The 19,204-nt window shown below is 39.1% G+C and overlaps 2 protein-coding genes across 2 annotated transcripts; both read left to right on the forward strand.

Annotated features, from left to right (window-relative positions):
* The first annotated feature begins 3,276 nt into the window (after positions 1-3,276).
* Positions 3,277-5,683, forward strand: LOC140231862 (uncharacterized). Its single transcript, XM_072312011.1, has 3 exons — positions 3,277-3,484; positions 3,889-4,281; positions 5,592-5,683. Exons 1-3 carry the CDS (start codon positions 3,277-3,279, stop codon positions 5,681-5,683), a joined length of 693 nt encoding a protein of 230 aa, XP_072168112.1.
* Positions 5,684-14,278: 8,595 nt separating this feature from the next.
* Positions 14,279-18,621, forward strand: LOC140231502 (uncharacterized). The gene is made up of 3 exons (XM_072311638.1): positions 14,279-14,291; positions 17,044-17,325; positions 18,098-18,621. Exons 1-3 carry the CDS (start codon positions 14,279-14,281, stop codon positions 18,565-18,567), a joined length of 765 nt encoding a protein of 254 aa, XP_072167739.1. The 3' UTR covers positions 18,568-18,621.
* Positions 18,622-19,204: the final 583 nt, after the last annotated feature.

Genomic DNA, 19,204 nt, shown 5'->3' on the forward strand with positions numbered 1-19,204 from the left:
CAGAGCCTCATGTGTGTACACCCGCAAATCGGCGCTCCCGATTGGCCAGTTGCTGATGGTGTTCCCCGACAACGTCAAACTCCAAATATGGAAGGGGGATTTCCCTCCCTTAGCAATTATACTCACTACAACGTAGTGCAAGGCCTATACACCGATCCCACTACGCAGTATCCTTATCCTCGCAGACTACTCTGCGGGTTCATGTCAGACAGGACACTGGTAAGACGCATTTATCGGACGGGTGTCTCTAGCAAGGCAGTGAGTTCTAATCTGGCATCAGCGATTTCTGCATGTGAATTCACTCCACGTTTGGCTGTAGAAGGCTGTTGCTATATCCAATGCCACGAACTATTCATCACATTCGAGCTAAGGAAAACTACGTGCCGCCAGGATAGCATCTGTAGCCTGCCACACAATTATAGTGGTAAGTCATCGCAAATCAAAAATAGTCCATGTGTAGGTCCTACTCTAGGCGAGATTTCTACGTTTTGTGATATGTATGATAAATGTACTTGATAATGATATTGAGTGTAGCAAGCGTATACATTAACATGTTGAATACAGGAAAACCCTATCCCTACATTCTAGTAGTTCATAAGATTGGGTATTCTAGTAACATTTGAATTGATTGCGTGTTGTTTGGGTATATTTCTTTCTATGTGTGCTCCAACGCACATACGCACATACAGAGAGAGAGAGAGAGAGAGAGAGAGAGACGCACACAGACACACAAACAGACAGACAGACACACACAAACAAACTCACAGCCCACTGAAATTGAAAATATTGTTTATTGGAATCTTTGACTTCCTTTGTGAAGATCAAATTCTCTTCAAACAACCTTTCTTCGGTGATGAAAAACAAATGAGACATTATCGTTACAGGAGTCTAGTTCACCCTCACCCCACCCCCTGTTCTCGCTCTGTGTTTCACGTCCGGTTGTTGTTGATGGTATGTTAACTAAGTTACTTTTATTCGTTTTGTCACAAACATCCATTCACCCTCGAAAACTGATGAAAGGTATTCGGTTTCGAAAGCATTGGGACAGATACAATAACATAAAACAAGCACTCAGTTCCCGTTCGCACTTGACTTGGCAAATGTGAAACCATAATCTTGTAGGCCCTACCGAACAATATAATGTGTTTGCGTGGAAGTGGAGGTGGTTGTGGTGTGTGCGTGTGTGTGTGTGTGTGTGTGTGCGCGCGTGCGCGCGCGCTTACCCATGGTGTAAAACGAGGACACACATACGCGTCTATGCTGGAAATCGAGGACCTGTTTTACCCATAAGAATTTTACTACATAACCGAGGACCCGTGTCAGTAAGACTCTTGTCAAACGAGGACTCATTCATTACCATCCAACCGAGGACTTATATTACAATAATGCTAATCGAGGACCTACAAACATGTACCCCTACATGCAAAAGCAGACTGTTTGGAATGGTCTGCACACCGAGGACGTCCTCGGTTTAAATGTAAAGTTCGTATGTGTGTGTGTGTGTGTGTGTGTATACAATGTATGTGAATTTGCATGCACGCGTAATCATCAATAGGCACCCTCAATGATATAAACCCCTTCCTCGAGTTGGTGTTGTTTTATTTATTTAGTTTTTCTTCAGTAAGACTCAGCATTCAGATGGAGCTAAGCGGTTTTAAATGCTTATGGCTATTTAGTGTACATATTAAGATGTGCTTCAGCCGTGGAGCACATTACCTAGTTGATTAACAAGGAGTCTATAGGGCATTATCGAGAGTCCGTTATATTACTGCTTCTGCACGTCAACAGTCTCCTCGGTTGATACAATTGTTGAACCGGGAAAGTGGAAGAGTCCACCTCCCTGGTTGATCTGCTGATGATCGCCGATTGATGATAATGACACGAGGCAAAGTAGATCAGTGCCATGTTTGATAAAGAGTAAATAGTTGATTTTTATGGTAAGTCTAAATTATATGGCAGCCTGTGTGGTGAGGAAATTTATGATCGATTATATATTTTGATAAAACGGGGCCCAGGTTGAAATCAGAATCGAAGTGGGACAAGATAGGCATACCAGGAAATGATTTGTACACTGTCCTATCCGAGAGAGAGAGAGAGAGAGAGAGAGAGAGAGGGAGGGGGGGGGGGGAGAGAGAGAGAGAAGGGGGGAGGGGGTCCGGAAGGGAGAGCGCGCAATGCGGGAATTTTCCATCGTCGATTTTTTCTTCCCTTCATGAAGTATAGTGTATTTGCTTGCTGGAGTGTATTGTGTGTGTGATGATTATTATACTGTGGAGGTAGGAAAACTACCTCCATGATTATACAACTGTACCATGCATGCATGAGTACGTGTGTGTGTGTGTGTGTGTGTGTGTGTGTATGTGAGTGTGTGTGACGGAATTTGTCTGAGTTTCTTTGTTTAACTGTAGATGTCGGGTTTTTCTTTGGGGCGGGTGGGGGTGGGTGGGCATGGGATTGTCAGATTGGATTTGAACTTATCGGCAACGCCCAATGGATAAACACACAAGTTCACAATCTATTGTATCAGGAACATGCCGCCTTGGCGTAAACACTGACATGATAAATGTCTTTTTTTAATGATTCTGCTTCATCAAACAATATTAAAACCAGTTTAACCAAGCTTCCGCGCTAAGAAGGGGATTTTTTTTTTTGTATGAGTTTGAGATACTGCCAAGGAGCTCCTAAGGAGAGAGAAATTTGTTTCTCTTTGTGTTGCTTCGGCTTTCATTTTTTTTTTCTTTTTTTTTTTCTTTTTTGGTGGGGATGCCATTCGGGAAAGATGTTGGAGGGGAGTGGAAAGTGAATAAATATTCTACAGCGTTATCAAACGGCAGAAGGTCATATCTCCAACTATGTGCCTCTTTAACGACATGATGTGCAATGTTGGTAACACAGTACAGCTATGGAGGTTAATGATATGAGTATTAATACAATGGACAAGAGTAGTTTCAAGTTTGTTCACAGCAGGTCCATGGAAGGGTGGGGGGGGGGGGGAATTGTGGCCAGCTTCAACTTTGTCATTAATAGTGAAATGATACCAAAACAAGAAGTTACTTGCAATTTTTAGGCAACCATATACTTCATGTACTTTGCATAAGTTGTGGTGGTGCCCAGGCATTGTTGTTGTTATTTCTTGATTGGAATTGTAATTGAGTCAATTTACTACCTGTGGATCCGGAGGTTAACAATGATGCAGAATCATTGCTTTGCACTTCGGACAAAGTAATATCTCGTTTTCCCTCCAATCCCACTTTCTCCAAGATTTTACGCAGTTACATGGCAAGACTGACGAAAGCTGCACTCGCCACATGGGTGGCGATGGCGACGCTCCTGGCGGTATCTACGGCACCGTCAGAGTATGATGCATGTCGCGGAACGTGCGACAAGTTCCCCGATCGTTACTGCGAGACGTGGAACGCGATCTGCGAGCTCTGTCCGGCGGAGTGCAGGGACAGCCGTGAGTGCGGCATACCAAAATGCGCGCGTGAGTATAATTCGAGCCCTCGAAAGCCCTATTCAACAAAGGCTATTATAACCGGTCGTGTAAAAAAAAAGAGGGGAAAAAAAGGCATTATTAGCCCGCTTAATCACCATCAGTTAGTGAATAGCTCATCTCATGCAGATGTTTGAAATTATTATGTGAACATATAATAAGAAAAGGGTTAGAAAATGTTCTTACATGCAACATAGGTAGCCTACTTTATGACGTCACAGTCGCCAGACATTCTCGCATAGCCACTTCATTACAAATCCTCAATTATGCTTAGCCTGACGAATTCTTGCTTTTCACAGTAAAACGAAGTTCTTCATTTAGCACTGAGTTCAATACTGACATGACTGAGATGTTTATTGAAGTCTCAAGTAACGTTTTCACCTTATTAACAACAGGTTACTTTCAGGGAAGTTCGACTCCGCCCACGACCTCGCCTACTACAATTCTTCCCGCCCAATCACACCTAGATCAGATAACAACTCTACCATCGAGGGGAGTCGCAGACGGCGGACCGACAGCGGCCTTGATGAGAAGCGTGGCTAAACCAGCACGACCAGTGGGACCTACGGAGAAAGAGAGGGAGGCACCACCGAACAACGGGGCGGGGACAACGAGCAAAGGAGGTAGCTCCAACGTAGGCATGTTTGTCGCTGTTTCTGCATCGGGAGTGGTGCTAGCGCTCGGGGTGGTGGTCTACCACCGCAAAAACCGGCGACAATCTTCAGAGAGGCGTCCACAATGCGTGGCTAGCGACGAAGAACGGCCTCCTATCATTGGCGAAGAGAGCGGTACGTAGAAGCTTCAAAAGATAGAGGGAGGGGTCAAAATAATGACCATTCGTTTCTTGGTTGAATTGATAGTCTACCTTTTTTATAAGCTGGTAGTGATGTTTTACTTCTGTTTATCACAAAATGATTATGACCTCATTGCAAATGAGATTTTTAAGCAGTTCTTAACTTCTTGAACCATATGTCATGTAAGCATGTGATCTTGCCTCTAGTAGCGCGGGCGACGAAGTGAAAGCTGAAACTCGAGAGGACTAGCTCTGAGCATTTTCGTTGTTTTGAGGAAACGACGTTGCCTGATCAGTCTCTTCCATTGCCCTAAAAAGTAAAAGCGTCTTTTGTTCATCTTTTTAGTCCTTTTTAGTACCAATGTATGAGGAAAAAAACCCGTCGCACGCTTTTCCTCAAAGGATTACACTTTTTGTTCTTGGAGTCCGTTTGTTTAAAGGAGTCTCCATGGTCTTTGTAGTGGCTCATTAACTGATCAAAAGGAAAGAAGAAAACAACCAAAACAAAACAAAAAGTGGCAAGGAATCGTTTCCGTCACCCCAACGGACAATCAAGTACAGGGGCCAAATGCCCTATTTAAAGGCATTTCTCACCATTTGCAGATGAAACAAAAACCTAGCTTTAGTGCTTCAAAATTATAGTTCTAAAATGTGAAACAAACCAATGTAAAAATATTAAACAATATCAAGTATTGTTAATTTCATACAAAAAGTGATCAATAGTTATTATGAAATAGTTTCTTGAATAATCCGTCTACAGTTATGGCTTACTGAGAAAAAAATAGTGATATCTCCTTATATTTTAGGCTTTATTGCAAAATTTTCATAGGGAAGGATGTTTTGTGATACAACTGACTACACATATTTATGCATACAATGTGATAACATTTTTAAAATCATTGCTCCCGATGGTAAACAGTACCTTTAAGCATAGACTGTGCCCCCTTTGTGGAACGATTTCTCGTCCCCCACCACCCCCCCCCCCCCCATAGTGATGTTCCCACTATGAAAAAAGAAAAGACAGAAAAACGACTCGTGTAAAGAGTCAAAGTAACATTTGTATTTTGATCCACCGAGTGAGGAGCAGGCCAATAAGGTCACGTTTTAGTCATTAAAGGGGGTATTGTGGGCTTGTTCACATTTTTTTTTGGGGGGAGGGGAAAGTGCCCCCCTACCCTTCTCACTGCCTTGATAATTTGTTTTATGAATTGTTTGTAAGTGTGTCGACGCATACTTCAAATATTTCATAATTATTTTCTCTTTAATGTGTATGTGTGTGTCTTTCTTTAATCTACGGCTCTACAGGCCCCATAGGAGGCGCCGCTTTAGTTGGAGAAGATCAGATTTTCCTCCCCAACCACGATCAGCAACCTCCTATCCAGGAATCCCGAGTGTAAAATGGAGGCAAATCAAATCTTGTTTCAGAACTAAACGCATGAAACCTGTGAGGTGTGTGTGTATGTGTATGTGTATGTGTGTGTGTGTGTGTCGGTTTCAGAGATGGAATCGCTGGTTATCTCACTGTGATGGAACCGCAAGTAAAGGGTTTATCTTCAGTACGGTATCACTATACCAAAGAGTAATGTTGTGAATAAGATTGATAGGAATATTATAAGCAACACACACCATGCACACGGCCAAATTGACACTCCAACATCCACCCCTCTCCCCCACATCACGTGTGTACATCACAAGCAGCGACAAGGAAACACTGTACTCCACTATTAGTTTTTAGGTCTACTTCGATTCGAAAGTTACGATACGAATACACTCTACGTATAGTCATTGAGATAAACAGGGACAAAGGAATCGCTATTGTTTGTGTTTTCTTACAGTGTATTGCTGAGAAGTGTCCTTACACACTGTCATACAATTTTGAATGTAAATGACTTTAATCATCCGCGTATATGTAGCTACGTCGCACAACTCACAGCAAAGTGTTTGCATTTCCCCTCGTTAAACAGTATAATGAAACAGTATGCTAAGATATGATAACAAATGTATATATAATATACCCATATATAATTTATTATATTATTGTATTCTTTGCTTCCCTTTTAAATATAACTCATTCTGCAGTGAATTCATTTTTCATGTTGTACACTTCTATAATAGCTGTATTCGCTTCCCCTCGTTTTGCATAACATATTATATTTCCATGATGTTGCTTCAGCTTCATTTACCCTTTTGTCAGTTGACTCGGTTACTTGTCCTTTATGTCACAGATGCATGAACTACCCATGTATTTCATGCAATATGTATATGATTTTATTTTTCATTTTTTCATTTTGAATAAGTACTATCACCTATACACTTATGTTTTTGAGTGTTCAGGTCTAAACCTGCAAAAATCCAATCCCCCACCCACATCCTCCCCCTCCGCTTCATTCCTTTGCACCATGAACTTATGCTTTTAAATATTTTCCAATTCCCCCCCCCCCACGTGAAAACAGATCGACACCCCTTGCTCTGTGCACATACCTGACTTAGATGATTACCTTAAAAGTTCTGCGGAATGAGTAGCCACTTTTTTGGTAACAGAAATGCATGGTTTGTAAGCCCTACATTATAAACAATTATTAACTATTAACTATCGCAATATCAATATTAACATCCTCACATTTCATTCGAGGTATTTGACCTTGTGTGATTTTCATAGGTGAACGGTAATGGCTCGTTAATAAACAGGGCCTACGAGTGCTCTCTAAAACATCATCATGTTTACCATTGATGATGCCAAACTATTCTGATACTTTGAGGTTATTGACCTCTCGAGATCATCAGAGGTCAAAGGCAGAAACTAGTCTGTGTGCCTTGGAATATGAAGACGATGTCATTGTACACAGATATGCTTGTTTTGTACATCTTTACCATGTTTGACCTTTCACCAATGATGTCATGCTTCAATATTCTGATATTCTGAGGTCATTGACCTCTCAAGGTCATCAGAGGTCAAAGGTAGAAACCTGTCTGCTCTTTAGAATATGAAGACAATTTCATTGTAAGACAGATATGCTTGTTTTGTACATCTTAACAATGGTTACCATTAACCAATGACATCACAGATCAATATAATATTTTGAGGTCATTGACCTCCAAAGGTCATCAGAGGTCAAAGGTTAAAACCTGTCAATGCTCTGTGGAATCAGAAAATGGTTTCCCTGAAGTATAGATGCCTGTTTAGTGAATCATAACCACATATATCATTCACAAATGTCTAAAAACATCGATATTTTGATATTCAAAGTTCATTGACCTCTGGAGGTCATCAGAGGTCAAAAGTAAAAACCTGTCAGTGCTCTGTTGAATCTGGAAATGATTTCTCTGTGGTATAAATGCATGTTTAGTGCAACATAACCACATATATCATTTGCAAATGTCTAAAAACATCGATTTTCTGATATCTAAAGTACATTGACCTCTGGAGGTCATCAGAGGTCAAATCAGACTTACCTCCCGATCTTAAAATAAATCTTATGGTATGTACTAACACTGGTGAAAGTTTCATGCTTTAGTCAAATTTTGCACAATTCATGTGATTTTGAGGGCTTATCTGCTCTACTAAGTATAGTTAATGTGCCATATAATAGATCCGATTATACGATATTTTCGCCGTATTTTCTTTGTTTTTTATTCTCGTTCCATTTTTTTTTTATTGCATATTCATAGAATTGACATGGAATTTCGTTTCAAATAGGGCCAATTTCCTCTCCATAAAGGTTATTCAAATCTGTCCGTATGAGAACAGAGAACAGTTTGAAAAAAAAGAAACCACTCCTTATTAAATAGTATACTGGTCTTTGGTATTGTGGTTGTTGTAGTACAGAAGTTGTCGCAGCGACGGCAAGACTGGCATTGTTGGAGAAGTTGTCATCGTTGCCACCTTGTGGTATAGTAGCATGAACGACATTTCTAATTGGGACAGTAGTTATTGTGGCATATTTGTTGGTATTTAATGTATAAACGAGGGCATGTAAAGCGTCAATCGTGAACTAAATCACTTCTTTTCCTTTACAGTATTAATTGGGTTTTTTTTTCTAATTACTGAGTACATGAAATTTTACTTTAGTTGGTATATTTCTCTTTATTGTATCTTAATCATCCTTACTTATATCTGTATGATTTTGTACTTTGAATTTGCATTGGTTATACAATATCATCGTGGTTTTGTTTGTTTTCTGTAATTTGATATTTCTGTCTTGCCTATTTCATTTACGTGTGTGTTGAAAGCAGGGAGGTGCCCACCTCCCTGCTAAAAATAAGCTAGTGATGTGTAGCTTTCATGAAGTTGTTCCAGTTTGTGTTTTATCGGTGATCTAGTATTATGTATATATTTGTTTTTATTGCACAAACTAACTGAAAGACAACGTGGCTGATGTAAGTACAGCGACATGCATTATTAGACTGAATGAATCTCTATAGATATGCCCCAGGCAGAGGTTTGGTGGATCTAGAGTTTAGGGAAAATATGCTTTTCTCTTACTGTTGGTAGATGGACACATCCAAAAAAAAAAATGAAACAAACAGAAATCATATTGAGATGAATGCGATGGAAAGGGAGTGAAAATGTGGAAGAAATACAGATATCACATCTTATGGGATTAGAAGAGGTGATGTGGGATATTCAGTGATACTGTGATATTTATGGAATGCAGGGAAAGGAAGGGCTCGCCTTGTACATAATTATGATTATGTATATATATGATAAAATATTATGTAGTGTAAACTTTATATTCGAGTTTATAATGTAGAAGTTGAGACAACTGTTTGTGTTATTATAGCTCCTGCACATATTTTGTATATATAGGAAATGACGTCGGAGTAGCCAACAAAGATATACCTGTTACGACGTTGATGAAATAGTGATTTTGTTTTTGCAATGCACGCTATAGCCCTCAGATACTAATCTAATTTACTTTATCTTTAGTGACTGAATTTGAATATAAATGATTATCCCCCAACATTTTCTAATAGAGAGAGGACGCTTTGCAGAAAGTTGTTTTTTTTTTCAGTTTGATTTTGTAGTGAATGGGCGTGAATACGTGAATGGACTTAAGTATTCATCTAGGATTCGCTGACCTTTACTAGTGAGTTTTCCAAGTTCCTTGTTTTGATTGTTGTTTTCATCCATCATCGGTGTAATTCAGTACCCTTCTTCAAATTTGGATGAATTTTCCCCTACCCTCATCCCTTGACAGTTTTAGGAGGTCATTACCCCCTCGTCTTGAGGACTAGACTCGTTTACTCTCCTAAGGTATATGTTTGTATTATGCATGCCAAGTAGTATCATGATATTGTTGTTGATTGTTTAAGTGGTAGGCATGATTATGATATAAATAAATATGGCCTCCAGACAAAGGCAGTAAACAAAAACTATTGCCCCCGTCACATCATTACAGCTATCAAATGTATACGCGTATCAAAGAGCAGACATTATTGTAACTAGCAGTATGTACAACCTGTTGTTAACATTGTGGCAGTTGTGATATGCATTAAAGAAGAAGATGTGAACAGCCGCAGAACTAGAGTGGTGTTATGATCATTGCCACTGTGGTATTAATAACATTCAGGAACAACGATGCGACAGCATGCAGGACGGTCTCATACAAGAATTATTAGACTACAAGCCTTGTCGAAACTGGTATAGCTTTTACCATGTGGTAGCTTCGTGGCTTAACACTGTAAAAAGAGCTCGGACAGGGTAGGTTTCAGCATGTACTTACGTGAATCTATGGCCATCTCTGTGACGGGGTTAATTCTGCAGGTGTAATAGTCCAGTATTTCCAATGATAATTCCAACATGATCAACAGCAACCAGAGATGACTCTACATACACGCCTATTTCTATTGTCACGAGTTTCTTTTTGGCGGTAAGAGAGGATCATTCTTCAACGCAAAATAGATCTACATGAATAGGATACGAGGTCCCATTAGACGACCTTTGGACTTTGCATGGTTGGGTATTTCCCAGGACCTGTATAAAATATGCCATGTGTTCTTTGTTTCTCAGTTATAGTTTGGCTGCTGCAATAAGAGTTATAGGCCTAGAAATAGACAGACGCCCCACGCAATATATATATATATATATATATATATATATCCCGTCAGGGATGACAATAATAATGAGTTTTCACAGTGATATTAACACCTCACTGTTAATATTACTGTGAAAATTCATTAGCACTGTCACCCCATGCGAAGGGGATGATGCCCCCGAAAATTCGGATTTTGAATTAAAATCAAGGCAATTGGCATTTAATGCATTCCTCTATTGTGACATTATTATTGCTATTATATACAACGTGTGTGTATATATATATATGAAGAGTTTGTTCGCAAAAACCGATAAGTCCGTATTTGCCGAATGGAGATATTTGCGATTAAAGGTCAAGAAAAATGAATAGAATGATAAGAAAATCTTTGCCTCTTTTGACCATAACTTCAAAAATGTACCTTTATAATGTAGAACCAATGTGTCATTTAAAAGGTATAATTTTGTACTTTATGACCGAGACCGTACTTCAAAGTCTTCAAAAATGGACTTACCGGTTTTTGCGAACAAACTCTTCATATATATATATATATATATATATATATATATATATATATATATATATATATATATATATATAATATCTGTTTGTCTCTCTCAGTTACACAAAACACACACACACACACTCGTGCATACAGGGGATGATATCTGTACTGCAATGACTACAGTTAGTTGGATAGATGTACAGCGATACATAGAGAGAGAAAAAAAAAATAAAGTTTACTCTCACATAGCAGTCAAAAGACCTTCCCAAAAGGAATAAGATTATATTTCCGATATTGACATGCACACACACGCACCCGGCAACTCCCCCCTCCCCCATCCCCCCCCCCCCACCACACACACACATACTAGCACACATCCTTTCTCTTATGCTTCCACCGGGGATAGGATATTTTGCTCAAGGTAAAGCTTGGGCATATTCCATCATTCAGGTACATTATATGTCACTTATATAGAGTACCCCAGGGTCCAAACAAGGCGCTTTTCACTTTTTTTAAATACTCCGGACAAACGGGCATATGCCCGGAGGTGTGAAATATATCCCCGTTTTACTGAAGTGAAACACTATCCCCGACTGAAGTTGTTTGCGAGAACACCCTCATATAGTCATTTTACAGGATCTTAAAGGGGATGAGTAGTAACTGATCAGTGGGAATCAGTGGAAATGCTGGGGGATGATTGTTCCAATCCTTGTGGTAAGAGTATATTATACATCTATTATATTGTTGTGTTGTGTGAAAATTATTTGCTTCAGAATGGTCTCATATTCAAGTAATGTGCAGTTTAATGTTTCCAGGTGAGCATGCCTGTACAGTGACTGGGCATTAAACTGCATATTTCTTGAATATGAGACCGTTCTGAAGCAAATAATTTTCACATAACAATAGATATAATAAGTACTTTTAAATGAATCCCACAAGGATTGGAACAATCATCCCTCAGCATTCCCACTGATTCCCATTGATCAGTTACTAGCCATCCCCTTTAATCGACGCTTCTCAATTACATTGTTGGTAGCAACTGCTAATCAAGCTTCACTATTGTTTGGATGGCGCCATTTCCTTATTAATTCCAAAATCTGCCACCGCATCAGGCGATTACATCAACCAGACTTTGTAGTGGAATACAGTTTATCTAGTTGATGTGTTATCTTTGATAATACAGTGACTGATAATAAAAGCCCTAACTAGATTTTTTTTTTTTTTTTTTGCAAAGTATTGACCTTGAATACTGAAATACGACTTTTACTTGTGGTGTCTCCTAATAATCACGCACCCCCTGTAAACCGGACGTGTACGAGTCCTCAGACAGATACTGTACGCCTCGGACATAAGGCCGAATCATCATAAACTCGTTTTGGTTAAAGGATAAGTCCACCCTCGTGGACATGTGGATTAAGTGAATGCAGCAATATTAGTAGAACACATCGGTGAGATTTTGAGGAAAATCAGACAATCCGTTCAAAAGTTATGAATATTTAAAGTATCTGCGCAGTCACTGCTGGATGAGAAGACTGTTACCATGACTACAGCTTGTGATGTCACGTGTGTAGAAGGGTATGATAAAGAAACTATCAAGGAAAATTCAACATATTTTCACTTTTCCTGCATAACAAAAGAACACTTGACTTGCCTCTTTCAGAAGGTAGAGGCAAAAACATTACCTTGAACATGCGTCAGCGACAAGTCGAAGAAATGTGCACTTTTTGAAAACACTTGACTTGCCTCTTTCCGAAGGTATAAGAGGCAAAAACATTACCTTTAACCGTTAACATGCGTCACTGACAAGTCGAAGAAATGTGCAATTCAACCACTGTCAACATATTTTCACTTTTCCTGCATAATAAAAGAACACTTGACTTGCCTCTTTCAGTAGATGCAAAAACATTACCTTTAACAAGCCTGTTTAACATGCGTCAGTGACTAGTCGAAGAAATTCTCTTTGAATTTTCCTTGTATCGTTCTACGCATTGGGATTGTGACACTATACACTGCAGAAGTCTTCTCATCCAGCAGTGACTGCGCATAATAGTTTTAAGATCAAAAGCTTTTGAACGGATTGTCCGATTTTCCCCAACCTTTCTCTAATGTGTTCTACTAATACTGCTGCATTCATTCAATCCACATGTATTTTGAAGGCGAACCTGTCCTGTAATGGACTGCATGCTTGATCGGTTTTCTGCTGTCAGCCAGTTAATTCTAATTATCCTTTCACAGTCTCTATGACAATTATTATTGTAATTATTCATTTATCTATCTGCTGATTATTCATCGATTAATCTATCTGCTTACGGAGTGGAAAATTACGTGAAGGGGTTGGGATGGCAATTCTTGTACCATCACTCAAAACTTAGTGTCACCGGAGTATGGTGCATTATCATTTTTTTTTTTTTTTTTTGGTGGTACAGGTACTTCCGTAAAAGCAAATTAAGGTGCAAAAAGTGTATGGCTGACGCTTCGGTTTGTTCAGGGGTTTTGATGTTGCTGTTATTGTTGCTGTTCCTGCTGTCCATGTTGTTGTTGTTGTTGTTGTTGTTTTGTTGTTGTTTTTTTTTTCATTCGGGTAAACCACCGATCATCAAGCTTAAATACGAGTATGCACCGTGACATTTCTCATCTTTAATAAGCATCCTACATTTCATCATATAAAATAGAAGTTTTGCTAAACCATTACCCTAGGCCAACCTATAAACCCAAAGTTGCCATGCGCATAGTTGCTACAGGTGACTGCTTTCTGGCATTATACTCGGCACTTGTAGGGTCTCCCCCCCCCCCCCCAAAAAAAAAAAAATAATAATAATAATAATAATAATAAATAAATAGATAAATAGATAAATAAATAAATAAATAAATAAATAAATAAATAAATAAATAAATAAATAAATAAATAAATAAAAAAATAAAGAAATAAATAAAGAAGAAGAAGAAGAAGAAGAAGAAGTAATAGTAACAATACTAATGCTCAATGAATTGAAAATGAAATTAGGGGGAAAAAAGATTTTTAAAAAATCCCCATGCAACCACCCGATGCGATAACTGCAGCGATAGATAACAAACACGTACCAGGCGACCCTTGACAATCATGACTTTGAACACAGGAGTGCATTCTCTGATGCTGCATGGCAGCCCCGAAGTGTCGAAGGGTAATCACTAAAGACGCCCTCTTTTGACCACTGCCTAGTATCAGTGAGTGTTCTGTGGTGAGCACCAGCGGGCTTTCCCTCATTTCGCAATGGTAAAATTGCGTCACTCCACGGCAACGCCTAAACGGATCTACCAACAAAACATTTCGAGCTATCACCAGTTTTTCGTCTGTTACTTCCCAGGTAAGCATTGGACAGACAGTGAACACTCAGAGTTTCCAGGTCGACTATTCCTTTGATAAGCTTCTAGAGAACTTCTTGGAAAAAGGTGGACAAAGGAACCTGTTCATTAACATGATTCATCGGGGTAAGTGAAGCTGTTGTTTTAATATGTCCGGCTCTTGTGTAGAACAATTAAGAGGTCGGTGTTTACAAACCAGGGCATTTGAGGTCATTGTTGTCACATCGTCTGGACAAGGAACTTGTGTATCCTACATGATTCAGATAGCATAGATATCCTACTCGCACCCAGAAAAGTCTGTAATGACCATTGTGCCACGTTTGATATAGCTGATGGGAACGACATTATTTTGTCGTCCTTTTGTAGCTCTCTAGTTTCTCTACTTTTTTCACTACAAAATAGTAAATGGTCATCTCTGTGAAAGATTGACTTTTCTGATATGAACTTCTTGCTTCTTTAAATTTGCATTGAAACTTGAATGATTGTTTGCTTGTTGTTTTCTTTTATCAGGAACTGTGAAACATTAAATGTTTGCTTTGTTTCGTGTTCTGTTACTTGTTTGTCCAATGTGTATGGTATGGGTGTGTTTTTTTTTTTTTGCAGAATTTCAGGTGTTTTTTATTTATTTAAGAGCCAAAATTGTGTGAGTGAGGGTGGGAAGGTAGCTGTCCTCTCTGCTCATTTCTTCAAAGAGATAATATTATACATTTAAGCCCCATGCCTTGTCAATTTAGACTAACTGAAACAGCTAGAGTGGTATGATCACTCTTATTGCTCATGAATTTCTTGAGAAAATTTTTATGGAATCGAACCGTCACCACGGTAGCCCCATAATATCGCAAAAGATCTTAATGCGGAACGATGAATCGTCCACATTCTTCGCATCAAAGTGTGTGTACCAATGCATACCCAGCAAGTTGCCACAGAACGAACACTACTAGTCTATTTATAGAAAAGGGTATTTATATGTACACTTTTGTGAAACTAGGCTTGAAAGGTTGAATGCACCCAAGCGTGCGGAAGATAAAGCATAATAAACAAGAATGAGAGGCAATACAAATTATTCAAAACGCACCGAAAAAAACTCAAAACACTAAATAGCTCCATATTTGGAAAACATCTTCAGACTCTGCAGAAAGCAAACAGGAACTACTAACGACAACAAACTTTCAGTGAACAAATTTCAAATTTCTTACACACTTTTCTGTTTTCTCGGTTCTGAAGACACTACTGCTCACAAACATTCATAGAGGGAAAAAAGCAATGAATCTTGAGAGTGCCATTCACGCCACTGCCTCAAAATAAATTGTGTAGTTTGAAAAACAACACCAGATTACAACGAATTTCCTCTAATATCACCCTCGACGAAATTAGTTTCCCATTTTGAATGGCGTAGTGTGAACGTCTGAAGTCTTACAAAGAAATGATAACATCGTAGCGAACGTTGTTCCGTTTGGTCCCATTGTAAACGGAAGTTGGGTCATAAAATACTACAGATGAGAAATCAAAAAGAGCACGGAATTTCCTACACATTGTCCGATACGTCCAAAACGTCAAATTATGCAGGTTCAAACTTTACCGTCGATGATATGACTACACCTACACTGAAATTTTAGAATTTTAGAGAATTTTACGACACAGTTTTAGTATTAACAGATATGATTACTGCGATGTCGCGATAAATATGAAAATGATTGATTATTTTTTATCAATTAACTTCCGAGAAAACGAATACACTGCCGCTGTATATGTAAAGGAATTTGTTGTTGTTGGGTTTTTTTTAACCTTATAAAGTAGAGGTAAATTGTGATGGGTCCGGTTATGATCAGTTTGTGTATACAGGGCGTATCAAAAAAAAAAACGCGTTACACTTTTGAAAAAATTGTCTAAATTACATTTCAAAATATTTGAAAGATTTTTTCATATTTATGGATGCCCAATAGTCTCATCTATCAAGTGCAATTAACAAAACAAATTTTTGTTCACGCTTGGCTGAACACTGACGCTCTTTGTCCAGAGTGTGAAAAATGACTTGCGCCAAATTGAAAGAAGATGGAAAATTCAGCCAGCAGTCCAAATAAGTGCTCCCATTCAAACAAATTGCTCTTTTGCTTAAAGCTTTAATTATGTTATCATAGTCGGAGATTTTCTTGTCAGCTTTATCGTAATTCTAATGATCTCATTTCTAAATTAATTGGTGAGAATCAGAGTGTGTAATTACTTCAAGATCTTTAAAGCACAGCTTTCACAATACACGGACACATTAATTGATTGATTCAATGAATGATTGATTGCTTGCTCGCTTGTTTGATTGATTGATTGATTGATTGATTGATTGTATTGTATTGTATTGATCGAATGATCTGAGGATGCATTAATTTTGCACTTTTCTTCTTGACTAAGTGACTGGCCTTTGGGTTCGATATATATGTCTGTGCATGATTTGTGATACCTGTGCTTAAAAGATCTTAAAGTTGTTAATCAACCTTCCATAACACAATGGAATCATTTAAAACGTTACGCAAAATCGTCAGAAAATTCCTAAACTATCATAACATAATCAAAACTGTGAGCAAAAGAGCAATTTGTTTGAATGAGAACACTTATTTGGACTGCTGGCTGAATTTTCCCTCTTCTTTCAATTTGGCGCAAGTCATTTTTTACACTCTGGATGAAGAGCGTCAGTATTCAGCCAAGCATGAACAAAAATTTGTTTTGTTGATTGCACTTCATAGATGAGATTATCGGGCATCCAAAAATACGAAAAAATCTTCAAAATATTTTGAAATGTAATTTAGACAATTTTTTCAAAAGTGTAACATTCTTTTTGATACGCCTGTATGGCCTCTCTTGTGATGAATGTTATCCATTTTTGCAGTTATGGAACAAAATTCCTGCCAACGGATGATGACGTCCAGCTGCTTCGTTTTTCTCCTCGTCGTTGTCGTCATCGTTATCGTGACACCAATATCGAATGCCGAAGCCGGCAAGAGTGGTAATCACGTCCTCATGTTCGATGACAGTGATGAGTGCCGAGGAATCTGCAACGATTTCGCCGACCGTTACTGCGACAACTTCCTCCGTATCTGTGAACCGTGCTCCAAAAGAAATTGTCTTCTGCGGGCAAACGACCACTCAGACTGCCCATCCAAGTGTCTTGGTAAGTTTTGATAGAGTGTATCCCACTGACCTCTACAGGAGGCATACCTGGATATCTCATAGGCCAATCGCTTTGAAGCCTTGAAAACAAACAGACAAGTATAGAGAATCGAGCAAAGCCATCAGCGAGACTGGTTGTACCAACGAGATACATGCACTGATGCGATTGGTTTCATACAAAGAGATTGGGAGTATATACAAACTGTTTAGTTGTGTGTGTGTGTGTGTGTGTGTGTGTGTGCGCGTGTGTGTGTTTACTGCTCGCTTCTTTCGCAAAATGTTGGCGACGCGAACACAGCGCGACGACCATTGGAAGAGGCTGCAATTATAACTCAAAATTTGTCTCTACCTTATACAATAAAATAAGTTGAGACTTCTTCTTCATTTTGGCATAGTGCATGAATATAGATTTGTTCTTCCCCGATGATTTTTCGGACCTCCTCAGGTTTAAATCCCGACTTTCAGTCGCCGACAAAATACAGTCTTTCGTGGTTGTGGTAGTGGTGGTGGTGGTAGGGTAGTAGAAGTAGTAGTAGTAATAGTTATTGCCAGTGTTGTTACAAACGTGACAAATCAGATATGGAGAATCAGATTATTGCAAACACTTAAAGTTCATTACTGCACAACTCGTCTATTACATTTTAAAACTCGTTTATTTAACTCGTTTATTGAACTCGTTAAATAACTCGTTTATCTAACTCGTTTATTTTTGGTACAGATAATTTTACGTAGGGCCGTAATGTCTGCATGAATTTTCCTTCAAATTTACGCAGAGTTTTTCCGGCGAACATCTCATGAAGCACTTGGAGATCGAACTCACAGAAGAGGCCACAGCACGGCCCAGCCATCCTCGAAATCTTTGCGCTTTGCTCTCATGGACGATCGGGGCGAAATACTAACCACTCACGTGGACTCGTCGCCAGCCACCGTTGGACAAGAACGTGATTTCAACGCCATCTTGCCCCTTGAAACGAGACTACGAGACGTGGCGCCTCTGAAACTCCCCATCTTGGTGGTGATAGTGATGTTGGGGGTGGGAATGGCGACCACACTAATAATCTGTATCATGCTTGCCCTCTATTCTGCCATTTGGAAAAAGATAACAACCTCAGTTGCTGTGCCGTCGACCCACGCCGCAGCAAAGAACCGATCAGGAGAGAACAAGATAGTTTCTGCGCTTGTTTATTGTCCAGAAAAGGACGGGCAACCCACACAGATACATGCAATAACACGCTTGGTCTGAAAGTCGTTGCAGAAGGTGATAACCAAACGCTAGCTAGAAGGTTTTCCCACTAAGTGTGCCCTGTTTTATGTATGAGGCAACCAAACTAGGCTTCATAAAGCTCAACACGGGTTTATTTGGAAGTGCATTGTTCTTTGAAATTAAAATGGGAAAGTGGATATGAGTGCTCTATTCTGAACATTATTTCAAGTAACGGTGGTTGTAGGTTACGAGTAATAGTTCTTGTTTTCATGTACCGTCGGTGATATGTAGCCTATAGATACGCGAAATGGGACTACGAAGTTTAAGTTACGAGTATACTTCTTGTTTTCATGTACCGTTGGTAATTATGTATCGAGGCACAAAACGGGACTATACGAAGTTGTAAATCAAACGAACATCAGACTGATAGCTGTTTCATCAAATTCGGATCTAAAATCAGAATGTTCGGAAAACCTTTATTTCCCCATGTTTTCACAAATCAGCTATAGTAGACGCCACTACAGATTCAAAGTGGCTAGGATGTGGATGTCAGCACCTTACAGGTGCTCGTAAATCATTACACAAACTCTTAAATATTTGCAATATCTTTTGACATGGCATTAATAAGAATGAGTTCAATCATTCTCATGATAGTCATTGCAGCCCTGTAATCGAG

This window comes from Diadema setosum, chromosome 8 (genome assembly GCF_964275005.1).
Source record: "Diadema setosum chromosome 8, eeDiaSeto1, whole genome shotgun sequence".
Lineage (NCBI taxonomy): Eukaryota > Metazoa > Echinodermata > Echinoidea > Diadematoida > Diadematidae > Diadema > Diadema setosum.

What these genes read in the sequence shown, in the direction of transcription:
- LOC140231502 (XM_072311638.1), top strand. An exon ending in CTGCCCATCCAAGTGTCTTG is followed by an intron (nt 17,326 to 18,097) that starts GTAAGTTTTGAT and finishes AAATTTACGCAG; the next exon opens with AGTTTTTCCGGCGAACATCT.
- LOC140231862 (XM_072312011.1), top strand. Translation starts at nt 3,277, where the DNA reads ATGGCAAGACTGACGAAAGCTGCACTCGCCACATGGGTGGCGATGGCG. An exon ending in CGGCATACCAAAATGCGCGC is followed by an intron (nt 3,485 to 3,888) that starts GTGAGTATAATT and finishes TATTAACAACAG; the next exon opens with GTTACTTTCAGGGAAGTTCG. An exon ending in TATCATTGGCGAAGAGAGCG is followed by an intron (nt 4,282 to 5,591) that starts GTACGTAGAAGC and finishes ACGGCTCTACAG; the next exon opens with GCCCCATAGGAGGCGCCGCT.